The sequence below is a fragment of the Zophobas morio genome, unplaced genomic scaffold (assembly GCF_036711695.1).
Source record: "Zophobas morio isolate AGI-343-1 ecotype UQ-CSIRO unplaced genomic scaffold, CSIRO_AGI_Zmor_V1 ptg000016l, whole genome shotgun sequence".
In the NCBI taxonomy this organism is placed as follows: domain Eukaryota; kingdom Metazoa; phylum Arthropoda; class Insecta; order Coleoptera; family Tenebrionidae; genus Zophobas; species Zophobas morio.
Genome location: NW_026972121.1, coordinates 3,431,666 through 3,449,135, shown reverse-complemented (window position 1 = coordinate 3,449,135; position 17,470 = coordinate 3,431,666). Strand labels below are relative to the sequence as shown.

The following is a 17,470-nucleotide window of genomic DNA, read 5'->3' as shown; positions in this document are numbered from 1 at the left end:
TGATGTAGAAATGAACTTTTAATAAATTTAATAAATTATAAATTTTATTGACTAACAGAACAAAGTTCCAAAATAGACAATAGTTTTAAAAAACAAAATATGAAATAAGATGTCCTTATAACTACAAACGTCTTAAATAATTGTTAAACATATGTTGCGAGCAACTGAAGATATCTATATCTACTAAGTTATTAACCGCCAATCCTATTCTATTTACTACAGAAGTGTTGTAACCGAGATTTGTTCTTTTAATCGAACATAAGATTGTGTCCTGGTTCCTAGTATGTACCAAAGGTAGTCTAAAATTAAATAAGGATAAGAATTCGGCACTATCAATTTGATTATTGAACAGTTTATATGCAAACTTAAGCTCAAATTTTAACTTACGTTGTGTAAGAGTCTCTAGTTCTGTTATAGCAAGTCTTTGATTATAATTATAATTTGATTTATTGAGACCCATTTTAAACATTAAATAATTACAGAACTTTCTTTGTACCCTTTCGAGGCGAGTTTCGTGAATTGCATATGAACTTTTCTAACAGACACATCATGCATCTAACCAATTCTGCACCGAATGTAAAAATTTTGATGCAAGTTGAGTTGTTGTGCCATTCACAGAAGGTCACACTAGGTTTGGGGGGCGATGGTCTCCTTTGACGTACCCGTTGTGTTTGTTGGCTATTTTTGTCATTAGAAATTCGCAAAAATTTCCGCGTCTCCACTTTTTGGTAGGTGTGGCACTGTGGCAGAAATAATTACTTATTATGCAGCAAATAAGCGTATTACGATTAATCTACTTAATATGATAAAACGTCTTTTGTAATAACTCAATTAACTGATGCAGGTGGTGTTACACAAGAACGCAATTTAATGCACTACCACGTCGGTGCGTAGGTATACTAAAAACGCATTGAAGGACTCTAAAGCATTGACGGAGCGTTTTTGCAGTCGCATTTTTTTTTTTTTTTTAACGCGAAATGTAGATGTAATGAGTGTCAAATAGCGATGGCACAGTACAAAGTAGAGTACAATGACGGATTTAGAAAATATTACTCAGATCAAATATACACCGAGAGTTCTGCTGGTGTAATTATGATTACTAACGTATACTTACCCAAACTTTGCTGCGAATTATTTCAGTTTTCCGGTGATGTCTATATACTTTATATTATTAACTCCAACGTGAAAATATTAGAAGATTCGTGTTATGAAACTGTATTCCAAGGTATAAATATGTTAAAAATAAGTCGGAATGACATAAAATTAATCAAAAAAGCCACTTTAAAAAATCTAAGCGTGGCAGCTATAGATTTGAGTTCAAATATGATACAAATAGTGGAAATCGGTGCTTTCAGTGACCTACTCCTCTTGAGCGACCTCAATTTATTCAAAAATCAGATAGAAGTATTAAATCCACAAACCACAAGCAATGTAATGTAATGTTTATTCATGTTTAAAATACAAAGTATCATACAGTCGTCGTAGTTTAATTCTATATTTAACAAAAAAGTTACTTTAAATCAGTAGGTAATTATTAATTATTTAGTAAGTTTCCCCCTTCCACCTAAGAAGTAAAATTATGGTTAAGAAATTCATCTTGGGAGTAAAAGGCTCCTTCTATTAATGTAGTTCTCACTACCTTTTTAAAATTAACTAAAGGCAAATTCTTTATATTTTCTGGCAATTTATTAAAAAACTTTACGCCATAGTAACTGGTGGCTTCTCTAGCTCTCTTCAGCCTGTGATAATTGATGATGTATGCGTTCTTGTTACGCGTGTGATAATTGGATTCATTTTCCTTAATGAACAGAACCGCAGCAAAAATATACATACATGGAACCGTCATTATTTGCAGTTTCTTATACTGCTCCCGGCAGTCGCCTCTATACTTTAATCCAGCGAGTACTCTTACACTTTCCTTTGAACTGAGAACACTTTATTAATGTGTACTGAATGATAGAAAAATAATTAATAGAACTATGAATGAGGCCATAGTAAGCTGTCTTTAGCACATATAACGAGACAGAGTATCTCAGTTGTCGTAATACAAATACTTGATTTGACAATTTATTACACAGTGCATTAACGTGTGCTTCCCATGTTAACCCTGCGTCCATTATTATCCCAAGAAATTTAATTGGTTTTTTATGACAATCACTCCGTTTTAGAGAAAACATGAGTCTCTGTTCCTTGTCGTCACTCATACATACTTTATTGGCCAAAAACCATGTCTTAATGGAAGCATAGCAATGATCTCTTTGCCTATTTAAAATTTCAATATTTTGACCTGTACTAAATGTGTTGGTGTCATCTGCAAATAATATAAAATTTGTATCACAACATGACGGAAGATCATTAATATAAATTAAAAATAAGACTGGTCCAAACACTGAACCTTGTGGGACACCGTGTAAAATTGTTTTTATCTCCGAGCACTGTTCTCTACCTACTGAAACATACTGTTTCCTCTTATTTAAATATGCATGACTTTATTAATGACTATGGTTGAAGTTATAAAATCTCAATGCGTTTAGAAGAGTATCATGCGAGACACAGTCAAATGCTTTAGTTAAATCATAGAAATGTGAATCTAAAAATTAATTCCTGTCGAGTGCACCTGTAATTTCAATACATAATCTGTTTTTTCCAAAGTAATCACACATTTGCGTTTTTAGATTTTTTTCAAAAACTTTACTTATTATTGGCAATATTGACACCGGCCGATAATTTGAAGGGTCCAATTTGTCGTTTTTCTTAAATATAGGCACCACTTTGGCCAATTTTAAAAAGTCGGGAAAGATCGATTCTTTAATACACTGATTAAATAGATTCGTTAATGGAATTACTAAAATATAACCTATAGATTTAACAATTTTTATATTAATCCCATACGCATCCTTGCATGAAGTATTTTTGAGGGAAAATATTATGTCTCTCACTGTATTAATTGAAGCTTCTTTAAAAACAAATTTATCATTAGGAGTATGTTTAGTTTTATGTAAGAGTTCACTTGAACTTACATCACAGGGTGGCAGTTTCTCCATTATTGATGTAGCGACATTTTCAAAGTATTCTGCAAAAACATTGGGATTTATTGGAGTGCTCTCAACTTTTTTATGGTTTCTGTTATTCTTAATTAAATTCCATGCTGCCAAATTTTTGTTGGAAGCTCTTAAAATTACTCTGTCATTGTATCTTTTTTTTTTTTCTCTACGAATATGAATAATATAATGTTGTTTTACAGCTTTAAATGTAACTTTGGAGACATGTCCTTGTCTATATGCTTCATTAAAAAATTGAAAAATGTTTCTTAGCTGTCTCGTTTCTTCATTAACCCAACTTGACTTGTTATGATTTTTTATTTTTCTGTGAAGAATTGGAAAACAATTCTCACACATCTGAATAATAATATTTATGAAAAGACACCATTTTTCACTAAGCTCAATACTACTATTTTTTGTGAAGGACCAATCTACATTTTCCATTCGATTGTGCAAATGAAATAACCCTAATTTGGTGATAGGCCGAAATTCAACCATTTCATTATTTGCATATAGGCAATTTTGTTCATGCTTGATCCCAAATTGAATACTTGAATGATCAGAAAGACCAAAATTAACGACACTCAGATCAATAGAGTTTACATCTAAATTTGTGAATATATTATCAAGGCAGTTATTCCCCCTGGTTTTCTGAGATACTTTAGCTCTTAATCCATACGATTTGAAAGTGTTTTCCAGTTCAAAAGCTTGTTTATCGTTTGTTCCGAAATGTACATTAAAATCTCCTATAAACACAATTTCATGTTTGTAGTATTTGCTTAACATAGCATTCAATAAGACCAGCATGTGTTGAAAATTACCGCTAGTAGATCGATACATTACAAAATAATGAATTTTACCAATGTTTTTTATCGCAAAAAATTGAGACATCAAGAACCAATGCATCAACTGATGCAGCTGAAAAGATACATGATCCACCATGTTCTCCTGAACCTCTGCAATAAGATGTTCTTAATATATAATTAGTCAAACATATTGAGTTAATTTCAGTTTTACCTATCCAGTGTTCAACAAGAAAAATACAAGCATATTTCTTATCTAATAAAATTGATTCCAACTGCAAAATTTTATTTCTTAAGCTTTGAATATTTGTGAAAAAAAAAACAAAATTCATCTTTAGTGGTAAGTTTCCTTCTCTCCGGTGACCCTAAGTGAAAATTTAAGTCTCCTCTGCTTTCTTCGGCCTCTTTGAAATAACCGTGCTATGTAGGTACCTTGTGGCCATCTACTTGCATCCATTACCTTGTCCTTATTTATCAAATCAACGATTATCTTGAAAGAGGCGTAATATTGAGGGTATTTATTGTTGTTCCCGGTGCTAGGCGGGATACATATAAAAAAGCTTTTTTTGGAGCCACTTTTAGAGTATTTAATTGTTCCGAAGGGCCAACACCAATTACGTAACTGGATGTATTTTTTAAATTCTTTTTTGATTTTGGTTTCTTCTTCTGTACAATTTCCTTAAAACCTTCATCATCCGCGAGTGGAGGTTGGTGATGCTCATCAGCATTAATTTTTATCACTTTGGGAGGCTTATCGCCCTCGTCATCTCATAAATTTGGTGAATCAATCAATTTAATTTCGGTAGGTATTTCCGAATTTAAGTATAACTTAGTAAATCGACTCAGATTACTCCGATTCTGGAAATGCTTATTTTCATTCTGGAAATCAGCTGGGTGGCATTTAAAAACATCGCCTTGCATTATTATCGGCTGATTACTTTCATTGCTTTTTTGTACGTTGCTCTGTAGTTGTCCCACTGATTTGCGAATTTCGACATTCGCTGTAGAGTTGAAGATCTTGGTTGGATTCGATATTATTTTTAAAATTTCGAACTTCAGTGTATTAACTTCGCTTAGTAGTTGTTGGAGCAGATCCGTCTGTGCCCCAATAAGCGACTTACAGGTATCAAGTTCCTGCTGCACTGAAGAAATACTAGCGGCACAGCCACACTCAACGGTTGTTTGGCTAAAAAACTCAGTCAAACACTTGAACACTACACTTTCTAAATCACCACTATCACTTGGTGACACTTCTTTTGGTTTCGGGCTCATTTTGGGCTAAAATTTATGTTGTTTACTGATTCTCTGCCAGCAGTCAACGACAATGATAAATATGCCAGGACTAAACCGAATAGATCTTAGCTGCAACAAGACAGAACAATCGCATCTCTTATTATCCGTTTACGATTTTTATATAGTAGGGTTGGCCATGAAAATCTAGTGAGTTTGTTGGTATTCGATGCAGAAGAATAAAAATTGCCTGAACTTTTTTCGTTGGGTTATATTTTATTAAATTAGAGGTTGAAAATATGCCAGAAATATAAACATTGTTGCCGATACTTTGTTTTCAGTAGCAATGACCAAGTTAACGTTGTCTATTTCTTAGAAAGCATAAAACTTTACGCTATTTAAAACAGTTATTCGGCTTTTTGTAAGTGTTTATTTCATATGCAAGAAACAAACACTAAAATTTCACTTAAACATTGTTTTTATATGAATGGGGGTTCTACATACGACTATTGTCGCATGCCACATTTAGCACCTCATCTTTAATTCTCAATCATCAGTTCGTTCTGCTCGCCCACTCTTCTTAGAAATGGAAATTTCGACCTTTGTGAACAGCCTATTTCCACTTTTCTAAGATTACTAAAAGGGTTGGTAAAAAACAACAACCTTGCTCTAGTGCTTTGATGGGTTTAGCTCTTCTGAAACATTTTTCCGGCCTTAAATTGAATGAATTATCTATATAGCTATTACTAATGCTTACGTAAGTGCTCTTTTTATTTGCTTTTACTAAGTACTTCCAAACACTTATTAATAAGAACGTTACTATACGCCTCCTCCAGGTCCATGAAGAGTTACAAAAAAAAATGAAAATTCTTAAAATTGGGTGCAAAGTAACAACGTAGATGATCTAACTAAAATTATACTTATTTTGTTGTACGTCAGGTAGTTTTTCACATACTACTTTGGTAAATTTAGAACGAAAGATGCGTAAAAATATCACCCCCCGCCAAGCTACAATTCACTCCATTTCCATTATTTCGCTATAAAAATCTGTATCATCACCGTCATTTTCAAGTTCAGATTCTGAATCAGATTCACCTAGCGAAATAATGAAAGGAGGTATAAATTCGTACGAAAAATTTCCCATATTTTTTCCCAATCTGCCAAAATAAGTTTTTCACAATGTTTACAAAAATTTTGCCACATGCTTGGAGTACATTTAAAAAGCGCCTCAAGCCATACATTCTCCACCCTATTTTTTAATGAAGGTTGAGAATTTGTATGCTTGTTGTAACAGTTCTTACAAAATCCCTACGCCATTTCAATTGGATTATATTGACAATGGTACGGAGGTAATCTAAGAACTTCATGGCCACCTTCTCTTAATGTCTCGTCTACCAAATATCTTTTTTTTCTATTGTTTCTGAATGGTTTAATAAAATCTCACAATTGTTTCTTCGAAATTTTTTTGTCAAATTCAACACTATGTTTAAAGAGCCATTTCTGCATTTTCTACTAGAAAAAGTGGGTGGTTTATCCAACTGAACCGAATGATACGGTGCATTGTCTAAAACCACCACACATTTTTGGTTCAACTTTGCCAAAGCTGGAATGAGCTGATTAACCACCCAATTTTGAAAAATTGTCCCGTCCATCGTTTTATGATAGTCTCTATCGTTATTTTTTGAATTTAATAATAATAATAATAAATAACTTTTATTGCCCAACAGATATACAATCCTTTTATAGGACAATACTAAAAAGAGAAAAAACAAAAAGTACTACATACAATAATACTATAATAAAAAATATATAAAAAAAATATAGTAATTTGAAAATAATAATAAATGCTTTCCCATTACATTTTACATCAACAAAAAATATCTTCATATAGTTTTCCAGCATTTATGTACATATGCGATAGTGGCGCTTTACGTAACAAGTTGGTTCTTGGTCGTGCTGGTAAGAAGGTACTTGCGTGTCGAGAAGCGATTCTTGGCACGTAGAAATCGACGCTAGATAGCAATTGGAGGCAGTCGATCGTGCCATGTATAAGCTTCCACAGAAATCTTGCACTATGGATATCCCTTCGGTTACTTAAGCTAAGTATTTGGTGTCTTGATAATAGAGAGTTATAGTCTACACCACGCTCAGGATAGTTACCATCAATTTTGAAACACAAGTATTTGAGAAAACGGCGTTGAATTTTTTCAAGTACCAGGCTATGTGACGCATAATAAAGATACCAGATAATGGAACCATACTCAAGTTTGCTTCGAATAAAGGCAAAATATAATATTTTCATTAAGATCGGGTCAGTGAAATCTTTAGCAGTTCGATATATAAATCCTAGCATCTTGAAGGACGCTAGGGAAATATTGTTAACATGTTGCCAAAAAGAAAGTTGCGAATCAAATGTTATACCTAGATCTTTAGCATTTTGACGTTTTTTTAGATGTTGACCATTTATAGTATACGTAGAATGCACAGGATTTACTTTCCTTGTGAATGTCATGTAGAAGCATTTCTCAGTATTTAATACCAGTTTAACACTACTGCAGTAATTTACTAATTTATCAAAGTTAGTTTGAAAGATTTTAACATCATTGATATTATTAATTGAAGAGTATAACTTTATGTCGTCTGCATATGCCAGTACTTTACAATTAGGAAGCTCTAATAGATCATTGATAAATATAACAAAAAGCAAGGGACCCAAATTAGACCCTTGGGGGACTCCGGAAGTGGAAATAAAATTCTTGGACTTAAAACCGTTATACGAAGTTAGGACGATTATTTAAATACGATTGCAATAACTTGAGAGAACTGGCCGCAAATCCAAAACAGCTTAGCTTATTTAATAAAGTATAATGATCTATTGAGTCAAAAGCGCTAGAAAAATCAGTATAAATAACATCGACTTGATTATTATTTCTGTCTAATTCTTGCGAGATAAACTGTGTAATTACTGCTAAATTGGTAATTGTTGACCGACCTGGTAGAAATCCATGTTGGTGAATGGAGAGATGACTTTTAATATTATAATAGATATTTCGATAAATGAGAATTTCGAATATTTTGGCGAAGTTAGAAAGGATTGAAATAGGTCTATAGTTTTTTATTAAATGGCAATCACCTTTTTTAAAGATAGGAACAATTCTCGCTACCTTCCATTTATCTGGAAATGTTGCTGACTTAATGGCTAGGTTAATGATAATAGCAATAGGTTTAGCAAGGACAAATCGGGTATCATGAATCAAGAAACTAGGAACGAGATCATCTCCGGCTGTCAATTTATTAGATAAGGTTGACATTACAGATATAACTTCATCTTCGGAAACATTTTGGATAATAAAAGAAAGATTATTAGTGTAAGCATCTGTTACAGTAGCATTTAGTTTTGGTCTAAATGAACTTGAAAATTGTTCTGCAAACATATCAACACAGTGCTGAGGATTATCACTTTCCCTGGCATTATGACACAGTTTACTAGGAATACGAGTAGTATCTTTCTTAGATTGAACATATTTCCATAGATTTTTTGGAGAATCATATAGAGAATTTTCAATTTTATTTAAATGACTATGGTGTGCAACATTTATTACTTCCCGAGCGTAAGCAAAGGAAGTATTGTAATCAAGTCCGTCGGCCGACTCTCTACTTTTACGTTTTCTCGATCTTTCATGACCCCTAGAAGACGAAGAAATAGGTCTCCCATTTCCGTCTGTCTGTCCGTCTGTCCGTCCGTCCGTCTGTCCGTCCGTCTGTCCGTCTGCCCCCGGATTTTTATTAGACAGATAATCTCCGAAAGTACTCGACCGATTGTTGTGAAATTTTGTACTTATATTAAGAATATCATGTAGATGGTAAAACGCTAACCAAAATTTGTCTAATCATCCCCACCACTAATGCGATGACGTCACTTCAAAATTGTACATAGTAAATGGGTTTTCAATTGTATAAAATAACATAGTCCTACACATGTAGTTTACAACTCTCAATCGACTTTTCACCCGAAACGTCCAGATTTTTGGAAAAAAAATCAAAATTATAAAACAACATTTTGAAATTTTATTTTTAATCTGCTAACCAGAATGCTTTGAAATGTTGCAGATGTTTTAAGGCTATAAAGAGCATCATAAATCTTTAGTCAAAAAATATTTGCTTATCCCCTCCAAAAACTTGATGACGTCAGCTCGAAAATTTGCCGAATAAATCATATCTAAAATGTACAAAATATGATCAGTCTGTACTTGTGATCTATCACTCCATTCATATTTTTTGGATTTGCATATACAGGGTGATTCAAGAAAATAAATGAAAGCGTAAATTTACTTTACTCACACACACAATAGGCATGCAGTCGTCAAGTTTCCGACAGCGAGGGAAGTACTGTCTAAACTCTTTAGACCAATTTTTAATCTCTTACATTCACTTCGAAGCCTCTTAAATTCGATATAATAAGAATCATAACAAGTAATTTTCCATTTTTTATGGTAGTATTTTTTTAGTTTTAATTTTGAAATTATCGTTTTATTAAACCAGGAAGGAAAATGCGATTTAGTTGATCTATACTGCGGTACTGAAGAGTGCTATGCTATAAAATTTATCATAGAAAGAATCCAAACAAGAATTTACATCACTGAAGTCCATTAAAAACGACCACTCAACCATCAGCAGATCACTATACAAGTTTGTGTAATTGGCTTTTCTGAAATTGTACCTAGTATTGTCAGCAGTTGGGAACTTATTAGTTTTAGAAGGTAGAAGAAACTCAGTCGTAATTGCCAAAGAAGGATGATGAGCATCCTCTGGGACAAATGGAAATTCCTCTTGAGAAACTGAAATGTTACAGTCAAAATTTGATAGAATTAAGTCCAGCATTCTATTATTAGCATTTAATACAGAGTTATGTTGTCTAAAATTAAGCAAATTACAAAATGTAGAAAACAAGTGTTCTTTACTACGAGGAGAATTATATATTAAATTGTTACTACTGTAGTGCGTTAAATTCAAATCTCCAACAAATAAAGTTGGTTTATTCAGTAATACGGACTCTAGTGCTTCAAAAAGTAACTCCAAATTGGCAGAAGAAGTATCAGGAGGCACATAAATGGCTGCTAAATAAAACTGAAACGAATTGAAGAGGCAATTGCAAACAACCAAATCAATAGAGGGCAATATGTCTGTAATTATTGTAGTATCAATAACATTGTAAGTGATTTTATTAGACAAACAAACAAGAACACCACCTCCCTTAGTACATCCGACAGTTGAAAATTTTCTATCAGATCTAACAACACTATAAAATGAAGGACATATTTCAGAATTAAAAAAAGTATTATTTAACCATGTTTCCGTTGCTACTATGATATCAAAAGAACATTCAGATATATTTTCATAAAATATGTGCAATTTAGAACGTAAGCCTCGTGTATTTTGATAATATATGTTTAAGGAGACTGGTAATCTGTTAGGCGATTTTAGTTTACCGTGGGGCTAACAGGGAGTTTTGATGATATAATAACAGGAATTCCTCTGTCATATCTAATTCTTAGATTTGATTCGCCGTTCGCGATACGTTGATTCAGCTCAATTTTTGTGTTACGATATAGCTCTAATTGCATAGGAGTTCTATCTCTTGTAATAGAAATGTTATTAAATCGAGTCGACTTTTTTAGTTCTTTGGACATGCGTAGTACAGATATTACCGAATTTTCAGATGGCAATATTATTTTTATGGGACGACATCGATCAGTCTTCGTAGCATCAAATTTACCAAGCCTAATAGGTTTTATGTTGTCATTATCAGTAACTGATAAACTCGACAATACATCTTTAACAAAAACAGTATCAACAGCTGATTGCTCATCTTTAGATGTATTATTTTCCTCATTGTTCCCATAAATAATTATGTTGCATTTTCTTTTTTCCCGTTCGGAGATTTCTCGAATAATTTTTTCTGTATCTAACAAAGAATTAGTTGGAGACTGCGATGTGGTGGAAATAGCAGATTTGAGGAGTTTAATTTCATTTTGTAAAGCCACAATAACTTCCTTTAACTCATTTATGTCATTACCGACTTGAGAGCAACACTTGCAAGTCCATGAGAGCCCAGATTTTTGATGTATTTTTCTGGCCTCAGTGTTACTTACGTCAACACACTCGATTTTGAAGGACTTACTGCAGATGCAACAACTAACCATTTTATGTGGCTCGGCATTTTTACCACAACAAGTGCAAGTATTCATATTAATGAATTATATTTAAATTAAATAAGTAAGGAGAGACAAGGACACACCCTTCACGCTGGCGGTGCCTATCGCAGCGACTTGAAAAAATATATATGTCTATACACACACAAGGATAAACAGGCAACGGAAAGGTTTAAGCAGGGAAACACCAGGAATAACTTTAAGTATATGGCACTCACTTGTTGGCAAAAAATTGACCGATAAGTATAAGCGAGTGTGATTTTCTCACACTGATGGGTACTAATACCACGTAAAGTTACCTATTAGCAAAAGAAGTCACAAATCAGTGGGCATATCTTCATAGGTACACACTTACACAGTTTTTTAATTAAATTGAAGAAACTAACTATGAAAACTGAGAAAACAAAGGGAGTACACACAAGCATGCACGCACCACTTGCTTTATATCAAAGTAAGTAATTTAAAAAATTGTCACAACCTTCCAAGAACCCCGTTGAACAACCCGCGTGGAGAATTGTAAACCTTGATCCTTCACTTTTAATTTTGGTGGGATTGCTTTTTAGATCAGTATCGTGCACCCAGCGACGAATGGACGAACCATTTCGATAGATCCGTGTTTCATCCAAATACACGAAAGTCAAATTTTCACAAGAATTTAGAAACTGTAGGTAAATATGTTCCCAAAAAGTAACGACATGTTTTTGTTCACATAGAATTTTGCGACCATTTACTTCCCTGTGTTTATAACCCATTGACTTAAGAATTTTGTATAATGTGGTTTACTTTGTCATAATAAAATGTGATAAGTCATATATCCATTATTTTTAATTATCAATTTTTAAGATTGGCGATAAAAATTTGTATGCACCACGTCAGTAAAATCACTTTAGAAACAGAAATGAAAACTGAACAAAATTAAAAATTAACAATTACAAATAAAATTAGTTTGGGACAGAACTAATCGATATTTTAAACCATCTACAAAACTAGGGGTGTTGAAGTCACCTAATATTATTAATTTGTGGTTCTGAATGATATTTAAGTTCATGAAGAATTCAAAAAACAAGTTGAAGTCATCAAAAGCAATTGTAGGTGGAACATAAATTACAAACATTAAAATTTTAATTTACCCGTAATTTTAACACCAACAATGTCAATGCTTGGAACCAAAATTGTGAGAGAAGATAGATCAAGTTGTAGAAGTTATCAACAATAGAAGAACGCCGCCACCTGTAGTTACATTAAGAGAATTAAAATTTCGATCCTGTCAATAAATAACAAAGTTACCTGGAAATAATTCACTACTGGAGATATCCGGTGTGATCCATGTCTCGGTGACTGTTATAAAGTTATATTCACTTGCAGGTACTGAAAGAAAAATTTTACACATTTACATCTCAAGCCTCTACCATTTTGGTATGAACATTGAGAAAATTTAAAGTAATTGGATGACGAAATTAGTTTCAATCTTGACTCGTTCTTCCTTTATTAGTACCAGTGATTTGAGCAACATTGTTGTTATAAATTAAGATCAGATCAGATCTTCGGAGATTAATTTCTTCAATCACAGCAGAGTTTTTAGCTCTATGAAGCCTATCCAACAATCAGACAGAAACATGAAATTGACAAGCAATGAGAAATATGCCAGGACTAAACCGAATAAATCTTAGCTACAACAAGGTCAAGACTCTACAAAAAAAGTCCTTTGCTCATTTGAGAGCAGACTTTGCATGCCGATTTTCGTTTGTGTTGTCTTATAAGAAGATACATTTTCTTCGGATCACATATGATTAACAATTTCCGCAGAACAAATTTCCCCAACATGCCAATATTTTCGGTTATAAAGATCGTATGGTTTTTGTGAAATGCCTGTTTTTGGCGCAGAGTCATGTTAATCGTTTTGAAATAGAGCGCCGCTGTAGTTGCTCTTGACTGTTTAGCGAAAGCTCTATAACCTACTTTTGCGATATTGTCAACGTGATGGTTATTCTGTTCTTCTTTACGATGTTGTCCAGAAATAAACAAAATGTTTTAATGTGTTTTTTGCATTTAGGTATGATGTATACGTGTTATTTGGAGACTTCAAAGGATGAAGGGTTTATAAATTTTATGGCAAAATTAAAACTCGAACTTTTCAGTTTAGTCATGGACTCACTTCTCTTTCGTGTGCAATTTTTTTTTTCAGTGATGGCACAAAACGGTATTAGTCACTAACCAAAAAAACAAACACCACTTGACACTTTCTTAAAATTTTAACACAATTCGTTTTTTACTGAAAAAATTTCAAATTGACTGAACTTACAATTGATCTTTATAGTTTTTCTAGCAAATGCGTCATGCATCTAACCAGTTCTGCAGGGAATTTGACATTTTTGTTGCAAGTTCGCAGACGGTCACACTTCATTTAGGAGGACAATGCTCTATTTCTATTTCAGTCTTTTTTTTTTCTTTAATTTGTCACTATAAATTCACCAAAATGTTGCAATATAGCTCGTGGTAGGTGTGGCTAAAATAATTTACGTTTAAAAAGTGACGTGCACAATGTTTTTAACAAAATCTGCGTAAATAAATAATGAAAAATAAAAAACAACAAATTACTATAACACTTCAAAATAAATGCCACAGGACACTCACGAGTGCAAAAGCCATACAATAATATACGAATGCAATGAATTTTCGTTTTCGTTGGGCTTGAGGTACAGTATGCATCGGATCTTTTAAGAGATGAATCCTTGAATATATTACACAACTTTCTAAAAAACTCCTCCACGCCAAGTTCTCCATGTTGAACGGAAACAACTCCCGGTCTTTTTCTTTCAAAGATTTCCACAATTTATCGCAATTGGCCGTTTCAAATTTCCAAGAATTCGCACTAAAGTACGCTAATTCGTCACAGATTTTGTGTATTTTTTGGTACATTTTGACGAATCTGAAAATGCTTTGATGTGAAAAAGTTGGCACACACAAATGCTCACCTTCGTTTTTTTCCAAGACACAAGCAAACCAGATCGACGATGTAGGCTGGTACGAGATGAAGCCAGAATCGGAGGAATTTAAGATAGTACTTGTTTGTGGTAAAAATCACAAAGCAGACATTAACGACATGCGCGCTGGTGTAGAGTTTTGCTGTTAATTCTCCATGCTCGTAGAACTTAGCTATGGAACATCACAAATTTTGTGAAGATGACTAAATAAATGACGCTTACCTTTCGTTAACTGATTTTTCTCAGAACCTGTATAGTTGTAGATCGGTAGAGGGGAACTTTTCTCTGTTGCGTAGCACGCAGCCGCCAAAGTAAGATTAGCTGTGTAATCAGATGGTATCAGGTTTATAGGTTTAGTGTCGCCTAGGAGGCAATGTATCAAACCTAGAAACGCGCCTATGAGAAAGCCAGTGATACCTTGAATTGCATCCAGCCAACCTGGTTCAGGTTCTTGGAAGGCGCCCATCACTGAAAACAATTCTCCTGTAACTTGAAAAAGTAAAGTGTTTTTTTTTAACTTACGAATCGCCGGTCTGACAATACAAACTGGCAAATCTTGAGCTTCGGTTTTGATAACATTTTCGGCCACAGCTTTGGTGAATGTGTAGGTGTTGGGCCAAGAACCTAGAAGTCTGGAAAAATCGAAAATTTTGAAAAAAAATCGCAGTTAATAAACAAAGCTTCGGATTTTTATGGGAATTGTACTTACTCTGGAGTGGTGTTTGTTATTGTTTCGTCATCCGTTGACTCCAGCATTTTCAAGAGCTTTGTGGCTGTCATTCCAGGCTCATAGAATTGTTCCTTTATTAAATCTTTTTGGTTACAGTTTGAGTACGCTGTGGAAACGTGCACCATAGCCTAATGTAACGAAAAAATTAGTTAAATCAAATTACTTTGTGCAATTATCATAAAATTGTTGACTTTATTTTTAATACCAGAAAGAGTATAAAACTTTCCATGCATACCTTTAAGTCACGAACTTGTTTGGCCAAATGAAGGAGATCTTGAACAGCGCGAACATTAACATATGCAGCCAGTCGTAAATGCTCGCTAAATTTTACAATAGCTGCAATGTGTATAATACAAGTCGTTTCATTTACTAGAGTCTCTCTATCATCGTGTGATATTCCTAATCCAGGTACACTACAGTCTCCTTCGATAACAAAAATTTTCCCTTTGAATTCCGATTTATCCCGTCTCAAGTCCTACAAACATTTTTTCAATTTAAAGAAAATTACGAACTATTTCAGTCTTACAGCTCTCTCTAGGAGAATTTCAAGTCTTTCCTCTGCCGATTTTTCTTTGTGTTGTCTTATAAGAAGGTATATTTTTTTCGGTTCACATGTGGTTAATAATTTCCGAAGAACAAGTTTTCCTAACAAGCCGGTGCTTCCGGTTATAAAAACTGTCTGGTTTTTGTAAAATTCTTGTATTTGACTGAGAGCCATGTTTATGGTTTTAAAGTAGGACGCCCTCGCTGGTCCTGTAGCTGTTCAGTGGTTTTTGGGGTGCAAAGTGAAAGCTAATCTACTTCTGGGGAGATCTTTTATTTTGTTAGTTTTAGTTCCGCGATGTGATGATAATTCTGTTCTTTGTTTTGTTGTAATAGTTCAGAAAAGAACGAATTTAGTACATAAATATCATCTCATTTTAATATTTACTGTTATCTACAAAGAAGCGTTATTTATTTTCTTAAAGTAAGTACATTTTCATGTGTTTTTTTTTTTGCGTTGTATAGTGTGTGCGGGCTTCAGGGAATGAAGCAAGTTGAGTTTAAATTCCGTTTTTTATTCACTCCGGTTATGTATTAAATTTCGCTGTTATGTCTTTTCGTGCTTTAAAATATATCACAAAAATTCTGAAATAAAACGGTGCTTTATAGCAAGACATATTTACCGTAATTAAAAGCGGTATTAAAAAAAAACTAGACAGTTTATCTGACATACTTTCTTAATCACTTCTATGAGACTAAACTCAAAAAAAGGAAGCTTAGAATGCGAGCGCAGCAAGCTTGTGAAACTTTTGTAAAAAATAATTTACTGCTGTTTCTGAGAACCTAATCTTTAACAAAGAAATGTATTTATTTTATACAAAAAAGAGAATCTTAAAAACAATTGTGATTGTGATTGATTATTACAGTTGACTCCTTACAGACTCTTTATTTAATTCTACTAAACTAAACTTAAAAAAAAAATTTAGAATGAGAGCGCAGTTCACGTTTGATTTAAAAAATTAGTCCAAAGTTATAACACTTTCAGGTAAATGGGGTGACTCATTTTTGATTTGATCAATAAAATAGTTTTTTGTAAAATTAATTTGTGCTTTTTATTGAAAACAATGGTCGCATTGATAAACCACAACTATGGAGTGTCATGTTTTGGTTAGGATGTATTCGGCAAAATTTTGAGATGTCACTAATGAAAAAAAAAAACACCACTTACCACCTTCAGGAAAGTTTTGACACAATCCTTTCGTCCTCTGAAAAATTCAAATTCAAATCCACACGGACCTTTCGATTTAGAACAACGAAATTTGAAATCCAACGAACTTAGAAATGAACTTTTCTAGCAGACACGTCATGCACCTAACCAGTTCTGCACCTAATGTAACAATATTGATGCAACTTGAGTTGTTTTGCCATTCACAGAAGGTTTGGGGGGCGATCGTCTCTTTTACCGCTTCCGTTGTGGTTGCTGACAATTTTTGTCATTAGAAATTCTCAAAATTTTCCGCTTCTCCACTTTTGGTAGGTGTGGCAGACATAATTACTATGTGGCATATAGGTAAGCGTATTACAATTAATCTACTTAATATGATAAAGCGTCTTTTGTACAGTGTTGGGGACAGATACTTGTAAAAATATCTAGATACAGATATAGATATAAGAGAGATAAAAGTATCTAGATACAAGATACAAGAAAACAAATACTTTTTGAAGCTTTGGCGAATAAAATAACTGAAAACATGTTTATGTATTTTTTTATTTATTGTTTAATAATTTTTTAAAATTAACATTTCGAACGAATTGTCACCTAAATTATGTCTTCTTGGTGTCAGAATTTGGTTTCCGCTACTAAACACCCGTTCCACAGGTGCAGAAGAAGGGATTGTGGTATTAAATTTAAAAAATAAACATTTTACTGTAGCATAGTTATTCAAGACTGAAAAATCTTTCGCTTCGCTGTTTGATGTGTCGTAAA

General features: G+C 33.3%; 2 protein-coding genes across 4 annotated transcripts in view; one reads left to right on the top strand and one right to left on the bottom strand.

Annotated features, from left to right (window-relative positions):
* Nucleotides 1-17,470, top strand: part of LOC135129375 (uncharacterized) — a 194,230-nt gene that overhangs the window by 139,746 nt on the left and 37,014 nt on the right. The gene's annotated exons all lie outside the window — the stretch shown is intronic.
* Nucleotides 12,403-16,862, bottom strand: LOC135129598 (fatty acyl-CoA reductase wat-like). 3 transcript variants are annotated; one of them, XM_064056794.1, is made up of 9 exons: nt 16,712-16,862; nt 15,527-15,937; nt 15,236-15,475; nt 14,980-15,128; nt 14,793-14,902; nt 14,655-14,738; nt 14,493-14,591; nt 14,262-14,442; nt 12,403-14,215 (listed from the first exon to the last, which is right to left on the bottom strand). In XM_064056794.1, the coding sequence occupies exons 2-9, from the start codon at nt 15,716-15,718 to the stop codon at nt 13,894-13,896; spliced, it is 1,377 nt and encodes a 458-aa protein (XP_063912864.1). In that variant the 5' UTR covers nt 15,719-15,937; nt 16,712-16,862; the 3' UTR covers nt 12,403-13,893. The 3 variants fall into 3 exon arrangements, 2 of the variants coding, with proteins under 2 accessions (XP_063912864.1, XP_063912863.1); XR_010280612.1 differs by having other exon boundaries at nt 12,404-12,516; nt 12,574-14,215; nt 14,493-14,738; XM_064056793.1 differs by having other exon boundaries at nt 12,404-14,215; nt 14,493-14,738.

Coding starts and splice junctions, on each gene's coding strand:
- LOC135129598 (XM_064056793.1), bottom strand. CDS start 15,718: ATGGCTCTCAGTCAAATACAAGAATTTTACAAAAACCAGACAGTTTTT. Junction 15,476..15,526: donor AAATTCTCCTAGAGAGAGCT/GTAAGACTGAAA, acceptor AAATGTTTGTAG/GACTTGAGACGGGATAAATC. Junction 14,739..14,792: donor TATTGTCAGACCGGCGATTC/GTAAGTTAAAAA, acceptor AATTGTTTTCAG/TGATGGGCGCCTTCCAAGAA.